Consider the following 27,410-nt stretch of genomic DNA (forward strand, 5'->3'; position numbering starts at 1 on the left):
CCCCTCATCCCTCGCTGTACAGTATCCCTCTGTACCATGGCTGACAAATATGTGAAAGTCTTAACTTGACGTTGACATCACTAAAGATTTTGGTAGATTTTTAACTTGCATTAAATTAAAATTTTGCTTTTACCTTTTGATTAGTGGGACAGCAAACCTGCCTGCAGGCTAAGTAGGTTCCCTATGACAATGGGTGAGGTGAATAAAATGTAGTACATACTACATAGTTCGTACTACATAGTTCTAGCACTTGCTCAAATCGAAGTGAATAAGAATTAGCTAGAACTAGGTAGTAAGTACTAGGGGTTCCCTATGTGATGTAGTAAGTACTACCTGCCTAGTACGTACTACCCCCTAGTACCTACTAGAGTGATTCACTAATAAACAAGCCAAAACAGGCGCGCGGCGATAATCAGCTGTTTGTCGTCATTCCGTTGGTCATTCCTGACAGCGCCTGCAGTTGTATCAGACGTGTTGAGTGACTAGTAAGTAGCATTGCTACAAATTTGAGCGAATGGTGGTGTTTTGGCCTCTGGGGACATCAAAATGAAAAAGTAAATCGGTCCCAGGCCTAGGTCTTACCATGCCACCTACAGTAATAGCTACTTCCTTATAGGGAAATTCGCTAAAAAGAGAAAATAACAAAACGCAACAATCCTATCAAAGAAAAAAAATAAACAATTAATTTGCAATTTTACATAATTCCTAATATGCAATTAATGTTCAATCCAATTAAAAATATCGTTTATTTAAACACTTTGTTATTATATAATTAAATCTTATTTACGACCGATAAGAAGGTATTTTAATTTGTACTAAAAATAGCTCAACTTACCCGGATCACCAAAATAACAAAATAAAACATCAATTTTCTATCGAGATCTCAACTTCACCATTGCCAGGCAAAAACTCGTTGGTAAAAAAATCAACACTTTCATTCTCAAATCGCAGTAATTGCTTACAGTTACCAATATTTCTTCGTTCAAGGTATGTTTTCCTGTTACGGACTTGTAAAAACATCGCCATATTCGCAAACGACCAAACTGAAGCATGCCCTTGATCGTACTACATAAAAATGAAGTAACTACTACGCCGACTGGTTTTTATTCACCGAAAAAGCCTAGTAGATACTACTTTCCCTATGTGATGTAGTATGTACTAGGGGTAGTACGAACTAGCATTTTATTCACCTGCAAGTCGTAGTTTGTACTAGAGGCTAGTACCAACTAGCATGTTTATTCACCGAAAACCGAGTAAATACTTCAAAAAGAAGTACGTACTACCAAATACTACCTTTTATTCACCTCACCCAATAATACCCAATTACATTGGTGTTCAGATCTATAATAGATGTAAAATTATACGATCTATATGTGTCTTAAAGCATTATCAAACCGTTTAACGATTGCATGAATCGAAAACACATCTAGGAATGTTTCTGTCCTATTCACTATTTTCAAAATACCAGGACTCTACTAGCAGGATAAAACATTAATGTTTAATCCTCCTAGGGACTCTACCGTATTAAAGTCACAATATTAAGATTATCAGAATTATTGAGTTTATTGGTTTTTATGGAAACATTAAGACATGTAACGTTGAGGAAGAGGTGTATCATCATGTAAAACTGGTATTTAGTATTTTTATGTTAGTATATTCAACATCACACAAAAAAGCACACACTCTGTTTCTTAATCAATACGTCGTAGATTCTTATAAATTAAAGGACAAGCACGTCTGATAGTTTTCATCATGTTAATACCCCCTGGATTGTGTTTCTTATAGTTTTGATATGCATTGTATATAAATATTTTTTCGACATATAATTTGATTTCCCTAGTGAAAAAAAATCTGGTCCAGGTTCTGCCACAGTACTGACCAGGTTCTGGGCTGATACTAGCCAGGTTCTGGGCTGATACTGGCCAGGTTCTGCACCAGTACTGACCAGGTTCTGGCCCACTACTGGCTATGTTCTGGACCAGTATTGACCTGGTTCCGGACCAGTACTGGCCAGATTCTGGACCGGAATTGACCAGATTCTGGGCCAGTAGTTGCCAGGTTCTGGACCAGTATTGGCCTGGTTCTGGACCAGTACTGGCCTGGTTCTGGACCAGTACTGGCCTGGTTCTAGACCAGTATTTGTCAGGTTCTGGTTCTGCCCCAGGTTCCTGACAATTCTGGAGCCTGGGCCAGATTTTTTTCACTAGGTATAATCCAGTTCATTCGATATAGTGGATAACGATATAAATCGAGTCTAAACGTAGGTTTGTGTTAAAATATGTTTTATTCGAATCAGCATCCTGAAGAGAGACTTCCATGACCAAAGAAGACTGTAGAATCATGTTCTTGAAGGCCTCGTCGTTGAATTAAAAAATGTGGAAGTTGTAGTTAGGGTGCGTCATAGCGATCACCGAAACATCGACAGTATCTTCACCAATTCAATGACACGGGCCTGGTCATCTACTGAACACCTAAAATATACTAACATTTAAAATCACTAACATTAAAGCTGTCTGTATGTGTTCTTTCTAGATAATAAGAATGGCCTTTGTTAACCTTTGGTTTAACGATCCAACCAAAAGCACCCATTTCTGTCTACGACAATAAAAGGTAAGTAGGCCCAGCAACTCTTTTCATACCAATTTAAACTATGCAAAATTGCAGAGTTAAATATAATATTAACGTAAAACATTTGAAAATCAATTCATTATATTTTAAGGCTACATGAAAACCCAGACAGTGACAGTTTCAAGCACTATTCATTCGATTGATTTTTACCCTTCAAAAGTCATTGATTCGTCTCTTATTGATATATTTTATGTACAAAAGATATTAATTACTACCTGGTAGTCCGCGCATTGGTGGGACCGGGGGCGGGAAAACAGGGGTGGGGGACGTGGGGGCGGCGCTTCCCCCCACTCACTAGGTGGCGTATTGTTCCCGTGACGTCAGCCACTCGTTCCCCCTTATTCCGCCCCGGAAAGATTCTTTTGTTTTACATAGAGCTCAGATGGGCTTTTTCATAGATTTTGACATACCTCTTACAGGGCTAAGTCCCCTCTGTCGCCCTTCACCCTTTCATCCCTACCAGCACTTGCTCGATTTAAAGAGAAACCACCAAAGAAATTCGACGTAAAAGATGCCCCGTAATATTCCCTGAGGGAATATTTAAGGAGGACTTCGAGGCAAAGATTTTAAGTTCAGTGAGTTAGATGTTTAACACTGTCCGTGTGTTTGATTAGAGAATATGTTGATTATTATTTGGAAAATATTCATGGCGAAAAAATTTAATTTGGAATACTCATGGATAAAATATATCCAAATTGTAATTGAAGCTCATTTTTCGTGTCTAGTTCACACGGATCGCTAGTGTCGACGAAATTATTCCTTTATATCATTTCAGGGCAATTTTATGTTTTGTTCTTTACTGTTTGGTTACATAACTAGAGGACGAATTATTGTTTATGATTTGATAGTTTTATTTATTCAAACCACGAGTTTTTAAATGACTGACACAACAAGAATCAAATTGTAAACAAAACACAACCTTTACAGTGCGCCGAACAGAGCTAATAATAAAATTGGCTTCAGCTAATCCATAAGGATGAGAAATGTACTAGGGAAGTAGGCCTATGTTTTATCATAGAACTCTGTCGTGTTTTGTCAACAATTTGTTTCTTGTTTTTTCAGTCATTCAAAACCTCTTTACCCAAATAAAACGATCTAATCATAAACACTATAACTCCTCCCCTAGCTATATAACCATAATGTAAAGGACAAATCATGGAACTAACCCTAAATAGAACCAAAATTCCGTCTACACTAGCGATCAGTGTCACCGGACATGAACTACACGAAAAACGAGCTTCAAAATTTACAATTGGATGAGAAGTCTATAAGTCTATAGTTTTGTTGGTTAGTCTATGGTTTTATCTTTATGTTGCATTGTAAATCTGTCACGCAGAACACGCGGTCCCGCCGTCCTGCATGGACACGTCGTGTCGAGTACTGGGCAAGTGGCGACGTGAATATTCATGTCGGAGAGGGTCGCTTGTTTCACCAGCTGTAAACTGCTAATTGTCAATTGTGAGCGGAGTGTCATGCTCATGGCTGTTGCCAGCTCAGCTCTAATGAGTACCTCTCCAAGCCACCCCTCTTTGTCCACCCTCTCAAATCATCTCTTTCGTAGCGGGACCATCTTTTTCGTTTTTATAAAATAACCCGAGCTTAAAATCTCCCCGGTTGAGTCACGGAATCGGATATTTCTGATGGATGTCTTTGTTTGTCACCCTCCGAGTCACCCTTGGATCAAATGCGGCGTTGGAGGTTTCACATTGGAAAAGATCTGTGGGATATTTAATGAAAAAAAATAAATATTTGAGGAAATGTTCGTTTTTTAGAATCAGCGTTAAATATATTACCATTTCTAGGTGATTCACAGTGAGTAAATAAATAATTGAAACGCAATTTCCTGTCACAGTTTTTGGTGTGCCATATAGGATTTGAAATTTAGTATTGAAACAGAACTAGTTTTATTGTGGTCAGAAAATTCGTTCTTGATTGTAAACACAATCGTATCAAATTCATAATCGCTTAATAATAAAACTGTTCCAAGTAAAGGGTCCTATTGGAGTGTTTAATATTTATGTGATCAGAATCACATGGTTTTATCAAGTGAAACTACTTTTCCCGATCTTCTAAAAGTTTACAGGAATCTACAGTGACCAATTCAATTGATGCACTGTGATTTATTTACATTGGTGTTGGTGAACGACCCGTCGATAAAGTACATAGTCAACTATGAACCAAATAATCAATGATTGCCTTCTGATTTTTCTCTTTGGTGAATTTAGCTTATCTATCTATTCTATATTTATATCTATCTTCTATCTATATATTTAATTCCGTAAGTATCTCGAACTAGGAAAAAGCATGGCTGTTGAGGATTCATTTTAAAACTTAAGGTCCAAGGACGCCGGGAAAATTTTCAGAAGTGTCAAAAATTGCTCTGATCTCCCCCACAGGCTGTCGAAGATCCCAGTCATTTTCTAATAATTATGTACTGCTACAGTGTTTCTATAACCTTTTTTTAAATATATCAGCTGATGTAGACATTACGTACTTCTTTGTTTATTGATTTTAGTGTTCTGTTTTTAGGCTAGAATACTTTTTAATACTTTATTACTTTAATATTTTTCAATTGGATGAATATGAAATGACATACGTAGAATTGCCTTAATAATACTATGTGTATACTTTAATACTTTTCTTTGAAATGGCGACCATACAAAGTAGGTATTTTAAGCCAAGTATGAATGGAGATGAGTGTAGGATGAGTGGCGCGATCTTGTAGTCTTGCAGTACGTTTTCTGTGCTGAGGCCGACATATTCCTTAGACACAGCTGTTAATTAATAGCCCATACAGCTAATGGCGACTAAGGGACCTACAGTTTATAGAGGAATCCGAACCACTTTTTTTTCTCTTGGTATATACAGTGTATATACAGTGTGGTATATGTACAGAATGGTAATACTGAAATGTATCTTGTTAAGGGAAGACCTCGACTAAGAAGGAGAGTATAGTTGGTGCACAGCATAGGAGGTGAAGGACAACAATTTATTATTGCTGCTATGGGCAGTTATATATAATATTTTAAGATTTACGCAAAAATATATTACTGTACCAAAGAGAATGCACAACATGAATGATACTAGTTGACTCAAGGATTCTTATGTTACTTCATAAATCTAATTTTATTACAATTTAAATTTCCGTTCACCCTCAGGAGGTAGACAAATGAAAACATTTCTGAACGCGACATTTTTCACTTTGAACGCTAAAAGAAATGGAACATTAAAGATAAATGCCCTTAAGCTAAAGCACTTTCTATTGTGAAAGTCAAGAACACTCGAAGCTTTGCACGGACGGATCGCTTTGCAAAGGGAACATTCTTTAGAACACACGAACGACGGGATTAAAACACTTTTAGTTAAATCCACTGTTATCATGCTAAGTATTTAGAGAATCTGAAGTTGTAGTATGGAACTGGTTGCCTAAAGCATGCTAGGTTACAAGATATAACCTTTGACTATTTATAACCTAACCTAACGATATATCGAATAATCGATATATCGATCGATATTTCCATTCGGTTGTTTGTGCCAATATGGAAGTGTACCCGATATAACCACAGAATATTAAATATCCATGTGGTTAAACATACTTCACTGTAGATTTGTCATCCTCATCCGTTCATTTGAAGACGGTGAATAGTGTTTCTGTACTGTTTACTAGAGTATTGATTGTTTACTATTATTCTATTATTATTTCACCAACTTTGAAATTATTTACCTAAAACGATATTTATGTGTAATAATGATTATTCCTCGGAATTACAACAAAAGAGTGCACAAGTTGCAAAGTCTATCAAATAAAAGAGAAGTTATAGAATGAATAGACTGCGTACGCTTAGCTTTTTGCCTATGGTAAGTACTTTAGAGCAAATTTATAATCCCATATTGCTATCTCCCATGTTACGCGTATATAACCGGATAAATACTAGGCCTAGCAATAACTAATGAATACGAATCCTTTCAGAAGCGCAATGTGCTAACTATAGTATACCGTAAATTAAAAAAAACCTAATTTTCTTAAACCGTGTCCTCCCTCATTGCAAACGCATAACACGAGTGTAACTGCAATACTAATTTTATACTTATACGCCAACCCCGTAAGGACGGATACTCTGCTAGTCGTGACACAATTTAAAACCAACGTAGTACTCAAACTCGCTGGATAGGCTATTTTTGTAAACTCAATTGAATAAACAAAATAATAAACATTTTAATTGTTCACAAATATTGGAACACAAATTGTACTTTGCAATTCAACTAAAATTAACCATGTTTTTATTACTGGCAAACTTCTAGTTCACTTAGGAATGTATTTGCAGTATTCAAGGTCAATAGTACGTCGGATTCACGTAAACGAACTGTTTACTTGCAGTATCCAAACTCATGGCACATTTGGTTTGGATTTGGTAAATGAATTGTTTACTTGCAGTATTCAAACTCATGGCACATTTGGTTCGGATTTGGTAAATGAATTGTTTACTTGCAGTATCCAAACTCATGGCACATTTGGTTTGGATTTGGTAAATGAATTGTTTACTTGCAGTATTCAAACTCATGGCACATTTGGTTTGGATTTGGTAAATGAATTGTTTACTTGCAGTATCCAAACTCATGGCACATTTGGTTCGGATTTGGTAAATGAATTGTTTACTTGTAGTATTCAAACTCAATGGTACATTTGGTTTGGATTTGGTAAATGAATTGTTTACTTGCAGTATCCAAACTCATGGCACATTTGGTTCGGATTTGGTAAATGAATTGTTTACTTGCAGTATCCAAACTCATGGCACATTTGGTTTGGATTTGGTAAATTAATTGTTTACTTGCAGTATTCAAACTCATGGCACATTTGGTTTGGATTTGGTAAATGAATTGTTTACTTGTAGTATTCAAACTCAATGGTACATTTGGCTCACGTAAATTGACGTAATTGTCTACTTACAGTATCCTAAGTCAATGGTTCATTTTATTCACATAAATAGCGAGTATCCAAAGTCAATGGTATGTCTGGTTCACGTCAATGGAACGTCTACTTGCAGTATTCAATCTCAATGGTATCTTACATCAGCCTAATTCCGGCGACCCTAATTATTCGTTATCCATTTTGTAGTAAATTATGTTCCATGCTATTATCCGATTGTTCTTCCCTTTTTCTCTGTGCAGTATTTGTAATGTGCTATTTTAGATGATTCGTTGACTAACATATGTTGCGACTCTTGTTTACCTTTTTATTTTTATCTCGCAAATAATGTTATGGCGACCAATTAACCCATAAGGTCTATGTTAAATGTTTAAAAGTTTAAATTCACGTAGGGAAAATTCCTGTTGTCCGGGTAGTGTTTGTACCATTTCAGATTTCCTATCCTTCCTATGGTTGTTTGACTATGACGGTGCTAAATTTCGTGCAGATCGCTTCAGCCGTTCAGGAGGAGTATTTGTAAAACAAATCAGGAGTGTAAGAGCTTCGCTTCGTTCCGCTCAATAAACGGTAAGTCATAACGTATTTATTTATATAATAAAAATACAAGAAAATCAACTAAAACATTTACAAATAGCTGATTTATGGTAAAACGGTAACCATACTTCAAAATACAGGCAAAACAGTTTGAAATACTGTATGATTCCCGTCAAAAAAGCGTACATCTCGGGTGTCACAGTTACACACCAACAGTGGGGCTGCTAGTAACTAACCAGACTCTTTGTTTAATTTTTTTGGACAAAAAATTAAAAAATAACGAAAACCTTACGAATCTATGTCATAAGACGATACTGCATATTCATTTAAATAGATCCAGGGCAACTGAACCATTACCAAAACAATGTAATTAAACGCTAAAATACGCTGCAATACTAGAAGTTGAAAGACGTTAAGTTGAGAACGTCCTTGCCAACAAGGCGTTCAGTTCAGAACGTTCTTGCCAACAACGCGTTCAGTTCAGAACGTTCTTGCCAACAACGCGTTCAGTTCAGAACGTTCTTGCCAACAACGCGTTCAAGTCCCCGGTATTGTCAATTGGGTCGAGTTATCAGAATATAATAGACTCATTCTACCACAGACAATATAATACTGTCATATTATATTACAGTATTATAACAAGGTTTCTGTAGTCTGTGATTGTACTATTAGAAGTGCTAAATGGATCAAAGTTTACTACTAATCATGGTGTCTAAATTTGTACAGTGATATCTGTACTATCTTCCACACCTAATGTACATTTTCGAATGAATTTTTAGTCTATATAAATAATACAATGTTAATTTATTTTTGTCACTGATATAAATGACCATGATGGGTTATAGGAAATATTCTATCCACTTTAAACGACTAAGTACTGAGCATTATCGCTCTATTACAAATCGGAAGCTAATAGGATTATGCTTGAGAAATGTTGTAGAAGTTTTGCAGGAGTTTTCTTATAGTTTTCATAGGGAGCTGTACAATGAATTTACAGAGAGGATTGATCAAAATTGAAAAATTATAGCAGAGCATATCTTATGAAACATCAATAGATAGATTTTATCTATACACTACGGTATGTTGGTACATTCTTTTTTATCCACCGTATTGAATTCAAATATAAGTAGGTGTTTAAAAGTAAGTAGTTCTATACTTTTAAACAAGTTAGTTAATCTTTGCAAATTAAATTATATAGTTACAGTATTTTAAATACGCATATGCGCCATTCATACACCGATCCACCGTACTGGGTTGCCTTGAAAATTTAAACCCTTTACTCAAATTTAAAGAAAATAACTGTATTATATACACTAACTATTTCATACAGCAGATCTAAAGAACAGCATTGATCTATTCTATTTCTCGTCCACTTAACGTTGCGAAGTTCAAATACCGTATATCAGCTAATGTAGAACATCTCTAGATCAACTATGGACTTAACAAATTACTAAAAGACCAGATTATTTGTAAACAAAACTCAATATTATTCCTCATCTTAGTATTTTTATCCTAAAAATATTGGTTGTATAGCACTCTTAACATATTTTATTTTGTTTAGTAAGATTTTAGGACTGCCGTGTAAAGATGTTTAAATGCCCATCCTGCAACTGTAGCCGTTTCATGATCTATAGTTTCAATAATTCATTTGAAAAATATACCTATGTTAAAATGGTCTTAGGCACTGTTGATCCCCATAATTCTGGATTAGCAAATAAAAAAAAACTTAGCTGATTATTTAAGTCATATTTAGGACAATACTCTGCAAAAATGTGATAAAAATCAATTTAGCAACTGTGTAGAATTTAAGTTCTACACTTCATCAGTGGACGAAAATTTTTTTAACTATGTTGAAATGGTTAAATGGGTCGTTGATCCCCATTATAAAATTATTGGATCATAAATAAGTTAATAAACCTTACTGCTTATAAATGGTAGATAAAAATATTATCTGCTAAAAAGATTTTAACAGGTAATTTAGAAACTGTAGATGACTTCAGAAATGTATCTTAAATTGTTCATGAGAAAACTTCAATTATGTGAACAAATTATGTGATAATTGGAACAAAGATAGAGACCATTGATCTTCATTCTTCATTTGAACAAACATTAAAATAATTAACCCCATAAAACTACCCATGAAACCCCCGTTTCCATAGTCCGATCGGGCTGGTTTGCGAGCTCTTTAAAATAAATAAAGTTTGTACCAAATTTTATACAAATCTGATAGTTTTCCCTCAAGTTATCGTGCTAACGGACTCATACCAAAATAATTTATTGAATCATTTATCCGCAAGAAGTTTAAAAAAGTCTGCTAGAAAAAATATTAAAATTTATTTAGTGACTGTGTAAAATTGCAGCATCTTGAAAAGATCAATTTAACATTATGGTCAAACACGTAGACGCAGTTGTTACTTCTAACAGAATTAAAGACAAATTAGTTAACTTTTCGACCTATTTCTATTACGTCCACAATCATCAAACATCCGCCAAAGTGACGTCACGCCCACAAAAACCTGACTTTAGCGGGGCTCTAGGGCTCTGCTTATCTAAGCTATTTAATGTAAATCCCCAAAGGTGCACCGAGGTGTTACGTAAGTTCAGCCAGGTGTCCCCTCCCCTCCCACTAGGGGTGAGTGGTGGGGAAACTAGGGGAGAGTAGGGGTGGGTTTGGTGGGAGCTGATGACTCGGAACCTAACGGTTTCGCGATGTACTTCCATAGACATCATTAGACAGTGCAATGTGCAGTTGGTGATAATGTTTTGTGACGTGACTTTTGGACGCATTGTTGGAACAGGTGAGTTATAATTGTCAGCTATGAATTAGGGGTGAATATTTAATTATTAGAATGATACTGCAAAATCATGTTTCGCGGTTTTCATATTGAAATCTATTGTAAGATTCGATCCTGGTACTAATTGATAAAATTGCGAAAACATAGGAAAGCGTAGTCTATGTATTGGGAAATGTTGCGGAAGTTTGCATAATAGAGAAACTTTTTTCGTGGTTTTTAAATCCATTTATAAAAATCGATAATGACGTTTTTGTTGGAAATGTTACGAAAGTGTTTGGTGAAATGCGAAAACATGTTTTACCCATTAAAATCTGTTTGATCATGTACTGTAAAACATTGCAAAACACAATCTTTGTCTTATTGGACATGTTGAGGAAGTTTTTATAAGGTAAAATTAAACTACGTGTTTCGCAGCTTTCAAAGCACATTTAGAGAATTGATATTACTGTTCGTTCATATACAATGAATTAAAAGAAAAAATAGAAACATAGAAACCCGTGGTCTTTGTTTTGACGTGCCTAATAAAAGCATTCTGTCGTTTGGTTGGAATACTGGAGAGTGACAAAAGTAAAATGAGTGTGGCAAAAGTAAGTAAATTCAGCAATTAACTACTTTTTGTGCTATAATCACTACAAGAAAGCCCACTTTGTCAGATAACTGTAGGAAAAAACAAATTTACTGTTTAGCGAGTTAGCAGCTGTATCGGAACGGTAATATAATTTGCTCCATGGCGCAACGTTGGCGAAGGAAACATTTCAAGTGCAAAACAAGACGAACATGTGTGTCGATTTGTGGATGATGTTTAGTAAAAATCGCTTTGGATACAAAAATAATGTAAGAGGTAAAGTCCAAAATGTTCTAGGGGTACAAAAGAAACACTTGAAGATGTACCTTGCAATTGTAGATAATTTTCTGCACGATGTTTTGGTTGGAATTCCCAACAAGTGTATCTCAAAGTAGAGAACTAACGTATCTATCCAATATTTTTATCATATAGCCTTGAATAACAGCATAGTTTAAGCAAACCGCCTTAAAGACTTTCTTAGTCTTGCAGATACTGTATATTGATGACAAACTAATGCAAGTTTCCATCCGGTGGTGGTATGTGCAGATGATTTCACCTTAACCATAAACTTCTATGTAATTACTAACCTTTACGTTTCAATAAAAAATATGTTTGGTTTGAAACTAGCATTAAAGCTATTTCCAGTGGTTTTTCCAATTCCTAGGCTTTTGTTTATTTATTCAAGTCCGTTAGCACGATAACTCGAGGAAAATGATCAGATGTTGATTAGATTTGGTACAACTATTCAAACGAGCTCGCGAACCAGCATGATCAGACTATGGAAACGGGTTGTCATGGGTAGTTTTAAGGGGTAAACATTTTGGGTTTACCATTTTGAACTCAAAACATAAAATTTTGCATGTGCTTGAAGATAAATTATAAAAAATAGTACATCGAATCGTTGTACGCCTAATACCATAAAAAACGGAACATTACAAATGTCCATGTTATTCTTAGTTAAAATGAATACGGTACACTTTTGTAGTTTGCTTGTTTATGCACGTATTTTGATCAAATTTTGAGATGTATTTAGGTACTATTTTATGCTAAACTATTAAGATACGAAAAAACACGTTATTGCCTTCCCTGTAGCAGCAAACCTAAGTACCCACATTTGATTTAAAATCCAATTTGACAAATTGATTGAAATTCACTAAGACGACAGGTTTGCTGCGGCGGCAAATCATTTAAATACCATTCCGTCCCTCCGCTAGCTTTAAGACACCTCAATCGGAAACATAGGTTATGTAGGACAGGAAATATTGGATTTTACCAAGAAAATCCATATTGAATTAAGTATGTAGATTAAAACTAAAAAAACAAACCCCGCACACATACAACACAGTATACGACAACCACACAGACAAACACACACACAAAATACCACCACACTGTCAGTGAAATATATTACAAATTTCAGCCGACTAAATGACAGTACCACCACACTTACAGTGAAATATTTTACAAATTTCAGCCGACTAAATGACAGTACCACCACACTTACAGTGAAATATTTTACAAATTTCAGCCGACTAAATGACAGTACCATCACACTTTCAGTGAAATATATTACAAATGTCAGCCGACTAAATGACAGTACCACCACACTTACAGTGAAATATTTTACAAATTTCAGCCGTCTAAATGACCTCTTCATTAGTAACTGAACCATTCATAGTATCGCTGAGCGAGCAACTTTTGCGAATTCTTTTGAAGGCTATTCATCGCAGGTTTAAAACATCTGCTATACAGCAGTTTCACCGGTAAAAAGGGAGGTTTTCACCCCCTTCTGTCGTCGTGTCGTTAACAGCAAAAGCTCGCAGCCGAGAACTGTAAAAGAATACATTTTCATAATTGTTGTCCTCGATTTGAATAACATGTCTGTGTAATGATTCATCGGAAACTGATTTTCGTTTTAGAACATTTCCAGAACCATACAATCGGTAAAAGTTGTCAAGGAAATTATAGATTGACTACTAAGGACTTTAACACACTCAATTTTTATCAAAATCTTTCTGGCTGTTCTAGAAAATCGGGGGTTTATGTTATTTTATGGGTTTTTATAGGAAAATCGCCATTAAAAATAAAAAAAAATTGAAAAAAAGAAAAACACCTGTATAAAATGGATTACATACCAAATTTAATAAAATTTGGACGACGAACCCCACGTTTTGGCGATATGTTGGTCTGTAGCTATGTACACATCCACATAAACATCACAGGAAACCGCTTTTTGGGTTCAGGGGGACCCAAAACGTATATATCCACTCAAAACTAAAACTCGAAAACTTTGACTAAAACAATACTTACCCTATCGCGATACAATACTTTCTTACACCAATGTGTATACTATGTGTAGGGGGGGGGGGAGTAAAAATGCAATTCCTTTGACATATTCTTTGCACTTTTATTTTAAATTTGTCTTGAGCAAACAAAATTCTTTCAATGCTGTATTTTATGTTTCAGGTGAATAGAGATGTTTTATTCGTGCTTTTCTTCAAAACCCTGGTAAGTTTTATATCTAAATGTGTATTTTTTTTAAAACTATCCATGCCGAAATCTAGCTACCATCACAAAACAAAGAGTAGGCAGGGTCTTCTCTTTATTCTAACGCCGACATTTTGTTATACATGGTGTTTTTTTTTACTCAATCCAAATTACATGTATTGTGAGATAATGCTTACCGACAAATTAAGCTTATGTTGGCAACCCTGTTTTCTCCTAGTGCCAATCAGCTGATATGCATTGTTGCATAGTTGTCTATGAGGTTTAGCACTATCGGGAATTTCCTTAGATTTTTGACACGTAAATAAAAAGTGTATTTTTTTTGTTACTGGAATCACGCCTGGAAACTTAATTTAAAACTTTACTTGGTATACAATAAATTATTTAGTTTTTAACATTTTTTTCCACAATACATATTCTTTGAGCTTGCGTGAACACCATGTTGAGTGTTATTTACAATAAAATTACCAAAAACAGTAAACCTCGTAAATAAATATGCAACCATGAAAACCAGCTGATCACCAATGAAGTGGAGAAAAAATAGGGATACCAACATATGTTTTTTTTTTTTTGTTGTAAAAGTGTCTAGCTGTTTAGTTGTTCAACAACTATCAGGTGTACATGTTTTACCTCAACATGTTGTTTTGTTGAGGTGTACCCACTCAATAAAAACCATGCAATGATTAAAACTCGTTTACAAAGAGCCATAGGCCCCCTTGGTTAATTCAAATTCAAATTCCACGGGGCCGGGGCCGCAAGGTCGCTTCATATGTAAAACAATCCGCGGGTCAGGTGTCCGGGGCCCCCCGCCCCTGGCGTTTTTTGGTTCAGCAAGAACTATCAGATAACACCATGGTTGCGTGTTGCCCTCTGCTATTTCCTCTATCAACTAGAACTAGGGTACCAGCTGGGCTAGAATAGTCTGCTTCTCTTAAACAAATATGGTCTGTTAGAAGTTAACAAATTGCTACGTTATAAAACATTAAATACTTCTATTGAATTTTGTTTGTGGTGAACGCGAGTTTATGTTTAATGGATTATTGCGGACATTTTCATCAGATTGGTAAAACAAAGTTTTTTCGTCTTTTCGACATCCCGTCCTAGGGCAAAGAAGTGTTTCAACATTAAACTAGCCGCTATACCCGTGCTCAAGGAGGAGGGGCGGAAGAGAAAATTTTGGGGTTCTTCAAGTTCATCGTATATAGTTAAACAAAATTCACTTGCATTAATTGCAAGATAACAAACTACACTATGGTTTGTAGTATGGAACATGGCCTGTCTACCTGGGATGGGTCGGGTATAAAACCATTGGCCAGTCCTGGCAGATGGAGGGTCGGGGACAGGTTGTATCATACAGACTATAACACTTTACCTTACCAATGCAGCAATTTAACAGTTTGTTGTCAGTTCTGATTTATTTAGTTCGTGGACAGATATACTATTGTTTTAATAGCCTAGATTTACACTGCTTATGTTTGGCTGCTGGAAAATTATGATAACGATTTTAAATAAAGCAGAGACCGGACGAAAATATCTACTAGTGAAGCAATAATTATATTAAAATTGATTTGCTGAATAATATTTAGTCTTGTCAAAATCAAAAAGGTCAGATAAGCCTATTTTGATTTTTAATACGTTTGGGAGATGCAGTTTTTGTATTCTTCCAAAACATCAACAGATTTCTCGTCACAGCATACATTGGTGCTGCAGGGGTGTGTTTTTTAATTGAAATATTTATAGCTTATGCAATGGACAAAATTGTCAAATTAATTTGATTGAAATATATCCATAAACAAGCAAAATAGTCTACAAATCTTTATTTATCTAAATCTATAAAAGAGGAAGCAAGTATGATGTTCCCTATGGACTCTGAAATCACTTAACAGATTGCAATGAAACTTTCAGGCATGATTAAGAATTATTCAAAGATGGTTTAATGAGAACTGTCAAAGTAGGATTGTTTACAGTTATTTGTATGTTTTAGTTTAATAAATAATTTTTGATAGTGTGCGTATAAGGCGTTTAATTTTTAAGTGCTTAACTCATTATCTTATTGACTTTCTTTTCCAAAACGTTTATAAGAACCTATTGTGTTTGTATGTTTTATTCCCCCAAAAATAATGTCTGGGAAACGGAGTATTCAGTTAATACTTTTAGTGGATTACCAAAAGTTTATCTACATACAGCAGATCGATGGAACATAATTATTCTGTTAAGCGTTCTCTTCCCGTTGCAAAGCATTGGTATGGTGGCTAGATCTCTACAGGGTGAATAAAAAGTCAAGACCCCCCCTCTAATATTTTCCCAAGTAAATATACAGAGATATCCTTTTGGACGTCGTGTAATCTTAGCAGGAAGTTTGATTATATGATTTTGAAATTTTTGAGTGTCCCCCCAAAAGGGGTATTAGGGGGGCAACTCAAATATTTTAAAAGTAAACACCCTTCAAGTGACACCTCATTTTGAAGTGTTTACAAAAACTTGGTATCCAAAATGGTAGCCAATATTACCATTACGAACCAATTTTACCATTGATTTTCCACAACATTTGACGGGCTACCATTTTGGATAGAGAAGAGATAGCGACTTCTAGTTTTCACCATTCTTTAAGTTTTTGTAAACACTTCAAAATGAGGGGGTTTAAATTTAAAATATTTGAGTTGCCCCCCAAATCCTCTCTTTTGGGGGGACACTCAAAAATTTTAAAATCATAAAATGAAACTTCCTGCTAAGATTACACAACCACCAAAAGGATATCTCTGTATATTTAATTGGGAAAATATTAGAGGGGGGGAGGGTCTTGACTTTTTATTCACCCTGTATAAGAATAACATGGGAATGTTTGATTAATAATTTTTGAATTTTCTCCGTAACCATTTAATGGGAAATTGGGAAATTTGGGGGAAATTTCTTAACCCCCCCCCCCAATAAACCCCCGTTCCCAAAGTGCCATTTGTTTTAGGTTCTTTCATCCTTAACATATCCTTAACACATCCATATACATTACTAAGGTTTGTAGAACAGGTCGTTATCATTATCCAGCAAACTGCTTAAGTGTCCTTGACATTCTTTCATAAAATCAGCCATTGTAATTAATTCAAGCTATAAAAATTGAAGTGCCTGGCATTCTGAAACATAACAATATTATATAATAAAATATTTTCATGAAGACCAATTTCATAAAGACGTCTTTGACATCCTTATAGATAAGAATTGAAAATCGTGAATATGCCTACCTTTATAACAAGACGTTTTTGGGCGAAATGTAATTTGTTTTTTTTGTTTTATTTCGACCCGAAACACCTATTCTAAAACTGTTCGTAGGCTACCTACTTATGGGACACTCTGTTTAACTGATTGATTGAGGGGGTGTGATGGATCGTGTTTTTTCAAGGTTTTGCGAACTTTAAAGCCCACTTTAAACTTGAGGTACCCTATTGTTATATATTATTATCTAAGAACCAGAAGTATTGCGAAAAATTATCCCAGGTCTCTGAGTAACATAGTAGGGGTTTTAGTGAGTATTCTGATCAGTTCAAGAGTCTCAACATTACAGGCTGGCTGTAGCAACATGTGCGCGTCAAAGCATTTCACCCCCTTTCCCTGCAAAATCTATTATCACCCCTAAGAGTTATTCCATTGGCAGGTTTCAGCCAATGGGTTCTTCGTTTTATATCTCCAATCACATCCTCAAACTATTTGAGCGTTTTCTCATTGACCGTGTGCTGTGGAGGCTCCTGTGATCTGTTTTAGTTTTCTCTTGTATAACGCATAATTATTGAGTCACGTTTGAGATTGGTATGAAAGAGTTGACATATCATGAGGCGCAGAAGTCCCGTCTCCTAATTCCCCATGGTATATCAGAAACATGAGATATTTCACTGAAAGCTTGTGATCTTAAAATGTGTAAGTTGAGATTGCGCTTGCCAGCCAATTCATTTTCTTCCTTTGAGAGTCTAGGAACCCAGCAGAGCGTCGTCCTTGTAGCATATTCTAGCACTCATACAGCTGTGAAACAGTCAACAGTCCCAGACCATCTTGAACTGAGAAGAACTCTTCAGCGCCGCTTCAAATTATCCTCATTTCGGTAGAATCCTCAGCCACAGGTTTCAAGCGAACTTTACAATCACTGTTTCTGCCTGGAACTATGTTGAATTAACTTCGATGAGGTTTCCATGGGCATGAACTGCACACCCCAATATACACCTTGTACTCCAACAGCCAAGCTGGAAGTGACCAAACTGTTGAGAACTCACGATGATTTTTGAAAGAAGATTCTAAATTCTCGAATACTCATGATGAGGTATTTTACGTTCTAACAGACTCGCGATGGTGTTGTATGAGGCATTTATGGATTCTAGAAATTCACGATGTGGCTTGAGAGGTGTTCAAGGATTTTAAGAGTCATGATAGTTGAAAGGTGTTTAGGGTTTTAGAATAGTCATTATGAAGAGTCACTATGGGGATTAAGGTTGGATAAGGTTCTAGGGGAACCACTTTGATGATAGATTTGTTTTCATATTTGAGAAGAAGCACAATCATAGTGGCGAGTTACGAAGATTAGGGGTCCGTAAGCTCTATGACCATGATGGTACACGATGAGTCACTATGGGGTTTTACGGGCTCTTTGCTCTACACAGTCTACGAGACTTACAGGCCACGTCTAACCTGTTATCTTGCATACTTGGCAGCATTATGTAAGGTTTGTTGAATGGCAGAGAGGTCTCCTCGCCGTTGTTCTCACTGAAACGCTATCTTGCGGGCAGGAAGCAGACACCTGATCCACCAACACTGGTGTCGTGTTCCTTGCAACTCAAGCCGCACTCCCATGGTTTCTGGCCTCTGTCTAGGACTAACGTCTGGACACTGTAGGTTGGCATTTCAGTTCATCTGCGATGTAATTTAGATTGTCAACTTCTGTCACCGCTGTGTACAGATGTGCTTAAGCTATGGACATAAACTGAGTTAAGATCCAATATTCATAAATCTTTTATAATCTCAATCAATCTTCGGGGAAATCGCTGGATAAATCAGTGGTTATAGTGCTCAACTACGAATCAGAAAATCGCCGTGCTACGAACCGGTTCAATGTCGGGAAAATTTAGCTTTTGATGGTTCGAAACTATACAAAGCTGTCTATGATCACTGGTACAATGAAATGTCGTGGCTTACGAACTCAAAAACTGCTTGCCTTAGTCAGTAAAGTCATCTCACTAAATTCACCCACTTTACACTCAAGAGTACCTGTTAAGTTTATTTCGATTGTAAAAGCAATGCAAAGGGGACTCACGTTTTATTTACAACTAACTTTGGTTTTTATTAACTTGCAGTGGAATTACAATTTATTATGATGGGAATTTAAAATTAAGTTGACGTCAGTGAAATCAAACTTAACCAACACGAAACACCATCAACACTTGCTCTATTTTCCTCTTTATCGAGTAATATTCAGTGTATTCGTTGCTCAATAAATACAACTGATTTTCCCTTTGTACTGTGTTTTGTAATTTGCTAGTATATTGTGGTTGGCTTGTTATAAACACATGCTACAAGTCTTTTGTTTTCCTTAAACATAGTTACTTTGGCAACCCATAAGGCCAATTTTAAATTTTTAAATTTTCAAATGAGTTTTGTAGCGAAAAACTATTTTTCCTGTGATAGTAGTTGTCGCCAATCACGTTTTAAAGGTCGTAAGTCCCTAATTCCTAAATTTAGTCAAAATCCTTTGCTGGATTTCAAGATATGAATTACAGACAGACTGACAGACAGACAAACAGGCATAGCTCGTATTAGAACATAGGATAGGATTCAGCTTAAAATACTGTTTGCGTCGCTGTCAAAATGAACGCTGAGTGATTCGCTGACACATATCTGTAAAAATTGCGGTTCAAAAGTTATGGTCAAATATGTTATTTTCCCATAAAAACCCCATAAAACAACAAAAAATAGGATTTTAGAAAAACATCCGGTTTTGATTTAACATAGTATGTTATACTCCTTACAGTTTTGATAGTTTTTTTTTAATTTTTTGGAAATTTTTATTTTTAATGGGGATTTTCCTATAAAAACCCCATAAAATAACGAAAAAATATGATTTTCCCAAAAATGGCCCAAACGATTTTGATAAAAATTTAGTATGTTATAGTCCTTTATATTCTGAACAAAATGGTACAAATCACATTTCTGTAAAAATTACGGTTCAAAAGTTATTGTAAATTATGTCATTTTACCATAAAACCCCCTTAAAATAACAGAAAAATCGGATTACCTCAAAATTGGCCCGAACGATTTTGAAAAAAAATTAGCATGTTATAATCCTTTAAATTCTGAACAAAATTTTACAAATCTCATTTGCGTATACAGTTATCTACTCTCACCACTTACACATGATAAAGGTTTTTGACAATTTCACGATGTTTCATAAGTTTTTGACAAACTTATGGGAGAAAGTATGTGTCAGAATGCTGATACCGTTTATTTTTAACATTGGGCTTATGGGTTGCCAAGTAACCATGTTGGTGAACAAAATAACAAGGAAGTAAGTTGTAACAAACGATCTCTATATTCGCATATTGGACCTGATGATGATTGGAGTGTCCAATCAAAATCGACCACCATTTACCAACTTTTTTGTATACTTACCGTCTTGTTGTAACATGTGTTCATAATAAGCCATCTACCCACAGTACCTAGTAGCAAATTACAAAACACAGTACAAGGAAAACATCAGTTGTTACTATTGAGCAAAGATTGCACTGAATATAACTCAGTATAGGGGAAAATAGTTCCCCTGACTATTTAACTTGGCTCCCTCCTACTAAAACTTAATCCCCAAAGTAATCAGCTGTTTTAATTCAAATAAAATGTCAAAATAATGTTCATGCAAGTATAGGCTATTATAAACGAGCGACCTTCCATAGACTATAAAATAAATTAATTTGTTTTGGATTTCCAGGTTAACTTCTTGATCAGCATCGTACGTGTTATTAAATTACCTGAAAAATACAAAAATATATACGTCTTATAACACTTGCAATAATATATTTACACTTATACTGTTGACTTACAAGACGGTAAATACATATAAAAGTTACCACTTACCAACTGTTATATGTATTTACCGTCTTTTAAGTCAACAGTATAAGTGTAAATATATTATTGCAAGTGTTATTAGACGTATATATATTTTTGTATTTTCAAATTTCCAGGTTAAAATTTCCGTCATAATAAATTATTTAAATCCATTGAAACTTAAATAATAAATAATAAAAATTAGTTGTAAATAAAACATGAGTTTCCTTTATATTGCTTTTACCAGGTTCAGTCAATGATAGTACTTGTATATGCCTAATACTATTGTACGTTGCGTCAAGAATCGTCGTTTGTCGGTAAAGCAGTACGTAGTTAACTGCGACAACAACAGGTAGCGCTGCCTGTCACCCATAATACACCCACAACACTACACTACACTGGATGTGTTTGTAATAAATAGTTAAACAAAATCTAAACTTTTATTGAAATCTATCTACAGTTAAAATTGATCCGAACAAGCTATTACTTCTGTCGATGAGCTGGTGTAACAGCTAGCCTTACTATAAACTGAAATATGTTCCAATCATTTGTTAAGTTCTCGCCAGCGTTTGTGCAATGAGATCCGTACTAATATCTCAAGAACACAGGTCTATGTTTGCGCTTCAAGTCGATCATTAGCATTAAAGACAATATTTTAAAAGCCGAAAGTCGTTTCTCTCAACTGAGTTCGACGATTGGCTTATCAACCCAACCAACAATATTAGAAAGATCATACCAACACAACAAATAGAAATACGTCAGCCTTCAGTCAAACTGAAACTACCGGAATCGAATAGGAATCATGAATACAGGAAACACCAGTCAAATGAGATCATCCGGACAGGATAAAGTGGTTATTTTCAATTTTACGAGTTATATTTCATAATGATGTTATTTGGTCCAGGATCACTTCTTGAAAATGAAAATGGTATAAGAGTTATATTTACGGAGTAAATAGATTCTAATAGTAATAACAATAGAAATATTTATATTTTCACTTATTGAGCGTAACGAGCTAAGCTCTTACGTAGACTCGTCATGAATGAATGAAAAGTGTTTTTATATACGATATACCCCCGCCGCAGCAAATCTGCCGACTAAGCGAATTCTCATTTGTCTGAATTGATTTTCAATCAAATGTATTCAAATAACATTAGGTTAAACGAGTGCCTATGTTTGATGCTACAAAGACTAGTAAAGTGCGTTTTTTAGTAAAATATTAATAACAATAACTTGGGAATAAAATAAATAAATTAGCCATGTTTAATCAAAATATATCCATAAACAAGCAAACTACAACATTTTACAATATTCTCCATAACAATAAAATTTTTTTCCTAGGACGCTAGACACGAGCCCGGAATTGTTTTACACACTACTTCAGGCTAGACCTAGGGGCTGCTACATTATCACAAGATGCAATCTCTTGGTGATTTGGTTTGGCGGGAATACACACTTTATTAAGTGATAAATCCATCAGCTGTTTGCTATGATACTGCATTGATCTGATACAACCCAATACACTAGTGCCCTCTGGTGAGATAGCTCTGAACTTCATCTATTTTCTTGGCTTCAAATTTTGACATTTACAAAGGAAGTTTAGCAGCACATTTCGGATGTAAGCCAGCTGACGGTGTTTATTATAATCTATTGCTATAGATTTGCTTAATTGCTTTAGTTTTGTTTTTGACATTTTAGCGAATTGTCCATAAAGGGAATAAGGAATAAGCTATTGCCGTAGGTCTCATGGTAAGACCTATACCCGGGACCAATTATTTACTTTTTTATTTTAATATCGGCCATCAAGTAGACTGTAGGGATTAAAAATACAAACAATGTTGTGTAGTTGTACACCTAATAATTATGGGGCTACGAGGAAAATTCCAAAGTTATGTACATTTAAAGCTCCCATGTTATTCTTATAGAGAAAAGGAAAAATATTGTAGCCTATCTAGCTAAACCTAGTGTTATTTAAATGAGTAATAAATATGACTTAACCCAAAAATTGATGTTTGTGTAGTGTGTGTGTCTATGTGTGGGTGCACGGCCAACTCCAGGCCGCGGCCTTCAAAGTGGCAACGTAGCAAGTAGGGTTGTAAAACATGTTTTATTTGGAAGCAGCTAGTATTTGTGTATTTACGAAAGCTTGGTTACTGGACTATGAAAATATTGACTCCGCTTTAAATGTACAGATATAGATTTTCAATTCATATGGTTTTGGTTTGTTCATAAATGTAAATTTAAATCAATAAAGAGTGAATTAATGAGCTGATGTCACCTGTCTGCCATGTTATCTTATGGGACGTCAGACACTAAACAACCCTACTAGTCCAGTGAATAGAGGCATGTTAACTTACAAACGGTCCGGTAAGTCTAAATTTTTTATATTTTGTCTAGGATGGTAAGTAGGTGTTAAAACCGCAAAATGCACAATTCTACCCCCTCCGCGCCCGCCGCCATATTGAAAAATCGAAAAATCGGTACTTTCTAGAGATTATCGCCTATATCTCCGTTTTGGTGCGTTTTAGCGAAAAATATGTAATTGCAATGTTGTAGACAATTAAATTTCCTATAATATAAGTATAACAATTTAGTTCTAAGACTTATGGAAGTAGATATAATACCAGAATATGACCCCACTTTCGGCGTTTTAGAGGCACTTTTAGGGCACTTTTTATAGGGGAAAAATGAGAAAAAAATGGAAGAGCTTTTTTTGGCCACTTTTTTTAAAGACCCAGCTCTCGACCTATACACCCCTATATAAATTTTCTACTTTTGTTAATACTAAAAATCACGTCTGGAAATGGTGAGCTTTTTTGGCCACTTTTTTAAAGACCTGGATCTCGTCCAATACAAGCCTATATAAATGTTCAAACTCCATTAAAATTTCAAATCCACATCCATTCCCATGTATATTTTCAAAATCATGTGAGGTTTGTGCGTGAACTCGGGCATGCTTATGGCTATGTGTAAACTATGCCTGACTCAAATGAATGACTGTGAGTGTAACCTAATGACCCCAATCAAAACCAATTGTCAACATTCTCTGCCTGTCTGGCGCCAGTCTGTCTGGGGCAGGTTTAGACAATTACCAAATATGTTTGATTGATTGACCTCAATTATTTAATTGTTCAATTTCAGTTTGTTCAATTTCCATTGTTAAGTTCTAAATTAATTTAGACAATTTTGTGGTATATAAGGGGGGCATTCTACGGAATCATCACTAACTCTTCCACCTGGATCTTCTTGTTTTGGTAAGTCTTTGACATCTAAGCTAGACTATTGTAATATGTTGTCGCGTGTCGAGTCATGGGATCAATTGGTGACGTAATTGATGCTTGTACTCATAGGCCTACTCTGTATTTCTTTTAACTTAGGAGTGTAGCTAATTTCCCGAGTCCATTTTTCAAAACTTAGCCGAATTGAGTCACTAAGGAACTTGTAAAAAATGTATATAAGTCTATTTTTAAACACTTAGAGTATTTTGAACAGTCACTAAGGAACTTAAAATGTATATAAGTATATTTTAAAAAACTTAGCCAAATTCACTCATGACTTTGAGTCAAAAGTTTGCACAAGTTATTATTTAAAAACTTAGCCGAATTATACTCACTATATAATTTTGTCGAGTTCCTTTTAACATAGGTAACATAGTCTTCTCTATAACTAACACTCACTCTGTATATATGTAGACTCAGCATTCTGAATTGCTAAAAAGTATTTTTACTTAAGATTTTGGATTTAGTTTTGATTTAAAAAATTGCAATTGCCAAATTTTATTGTATGAAATTGTTTTGAATATTAAAATTTAAAATTCTGATTTAAATTATTATTTCCCATTAATTGAAATTGTCTAAAATGTAATTTCCATCATATAGAAGATGCTAACTTTGTTTTTTAGTTACATGTCAACTGTGTGCTGCTTCTCTATCCAAAAAAATAACTTATTTTGTTATTACTATTTTTAAGTGAGTCAAAATTGTGCACAAGTTATTATTTAAAAACTTAGCCAAACTTCATGCACCGGGGGACTTTGAGTTAAAAGTGTGTACAAGTTATTATTTAAAAACTTAGCCAAATTCACTCACGGGGGGGGGGGGGACTTTGAGTCAAAAGTGTGCACAAGTTATTATTTAAAAACTTAGCCGAATTATATTCACTATATAATTTTGTCAAGTCTCCTTTAAAATAGGTAACACTCACTCTGTATATATGTAGACTCAGCAATCTGAATTGCTAAAAAGTATTTTTTATTTAAGTTTTTGGATTTAGTTTTGATTTAGAAAATTACAATTGCTAAATCTTATTGTATGAAATTGTTTTGAATATTAAAATATAAAATTCTAATTCAAATTATTATTTCTCATTAATTGAAATTGTCAAAATGTAATTTCTACTATATAGAAGATTCCAACCTATTTTTTAATTACATATATAAAAATGAAGACTACATGTCAACATTGTTTTGCATTGCTCTCCAAAAAAAGCAACCTGATTCGCCACTACAAGGTAATACATAAAATGAAGGTGAAACTGTGCAAAGTTTGTGATATAATCTGTGATAATAACATGGCTCTAAAATCTCATATATTACAAACTCATAAGACTTGTAATTTCTGTAAAAGAAATGTTGTTGGTCATTTTAAAAGACATGTAAATTCTTGTAACAAATGTCCATATACAATGATTAAATTTGTTGGTGAATCGATTAAAACTGAACTTAAAAGTACTCTTCAGTCTTGTCCTCTACCAATAAAATGGACTTTAGTAAGGAGAATCAAATTTTTAAAATATACAATAGATCAAAATGGAAAATTAGTTAATGAGAAAGAATGTATTGCAGATTTTAGAAGCCTTACTACCTTAACCATTGAGAAGAGAGATTTAAAGCCTCAAATTGAAAATGCCCTTTTAAAGATTGACGCTTCCATACACAAATATCAAGCCGAAGGCAGTGGATGGATTTATGACCATACTAAATATTGGCAGTTGCACGTTTACAAGTATAAGCCCCTAACTCCAAAGTCATACATTCCCACACCAAAAAGTATTAAATTGACAAAAGCAGTTTTAAATATAAAGAATGTTGATAATAAATGCTTCCTTTGGTCAATTTTAGCAGCTTTACATCCAAGGAATGCTAAACATGCTAATAGAGTCTCTAACTATGCACCCTATGAAAATCAGTTGAACATGACAAATATAAAATATCCCGTAAAAATATCTGACATAGATCAATTTGAAAGAAAGAATAATATAAGTGTTAATGTATTTGGAGTTGAAGACCAAAAATTTATATATCCATTAAGAAGAACCAAACTGAATAGTAACACTCATATAGATCTATTATTATTACAACAAGGTCGTAAATCACATTACTGTTTAATTCGTGATTTTAATAGGTTAATGCTACGGTCAACAAAAGATAACAGTAAAAAGCATTTTTGCAAGTTTTGTTTACAACATTTTTACACCAAAGATAAATTGGAGTGTCATATAACATATTGTAAAAACTTTGATGTCCAACGAGTGGAAATGTCTAAACAAGATACATTACAATTTAAAAATTATAAATATCAACTTAAAGCCCCATTTGTAATTTATGCTGATTTTGAGTGCTTTATAAACTCTAACAACCATACTCCATCTGGATTTGCATTTGTCGTAGTAAAAGATTCTAAGATTATTTCTGAAGAGTTATATAGTGGCGAAAATGTTATGGATGTGTTTTTCGAAAGATTATTTGAGACTTATGATTTTATTAAAAGTCAAATGGCGATATATATTCCCCTTGTAATGACTCCTGAGCAAGAGGCATCTTTCCAAAACTCAACACATTGTCACATTTGCGAAAAGCCCCTATATTTTGATAGGGTACGGGAACATTGTCATTCAAATGGCCGATACCGTGGAGCTGCCCATAATGATTGTAATTTAAACTATAAAGTAACAAAGAAAATACCAGTATTCTTCCATAACTTGAAAAATTACGATGGACATTTAATAATGCAACACTTGGGAAAATATGCAAAGTTAGATCGTAAATTAAATTGCATAGCCAAGGATATGGAAAAGTACATTTCATTTTCAGTTGATGATTTAGTATTTTTGGATTCCTATAACTTTCTGTCCCTTCCATTATACAAATTAGCTTCCAATTTAAATACATTTAGATTCATAGACAATCCACTACTACAACGTAAAGGTGTATTTCCCTATGAATACATGACGGGACCAGATAAGTTTGCAGAGTCTCTACCTCCAATTGAAAAATTTTACAGTACTTTAACTAAAGAACATATCTCTCCCATCGAATATGAACATGCTAAAAATGTCTGGACCCATTTTAATATACATAATTTACAAGAATATCATGATTTATATC

The 27,410-nt window shown here is 34.6% G+C and overlaps 1 protein-coding gene across 1 annotated transcript in view; it reads right to left on the reverse strand.

Annotated features, from left to right (window-relative positions):
• Positions 1–1,966: 1,966 nt before the first annotated feature.
• The window catches only part of LOC128995736 (zinc finger protein 658B-like), a 42,230-nt gene continuing 16,786 nt past the window's right edge, over positions 1,967–27,410 (reverse strand). Inside the window, exon 3 of the mRNA XM_054420754.1 lies at positions 1,967–2,184. Coding sequence (XP_054276729.1) covers positions 1,967–2,184 — 218 coding nt within the window. The remainder of the gene's footprint in view (positions 2,185–27,410) is intronic.

The sequence above is a fragment of the Macrosteles quadrilineatus genome, unplaced genomic scaffold (assembly GCF_028750875.1).
Source record: "Macrosteles quadrilineatus isolate MER2022 unplaced genomic scaffold, UCM_ALF_1.0 Scaffold_5__1_contigs__length_97177068, whole genome shotgun sequence".
Lineage (NCBI taxonomy): Eukaryota > Metazoa > Arthropoda > Insecta > Hemiptera > Cicadellidae > Macrosteles > Macrosteles quadrilineatus.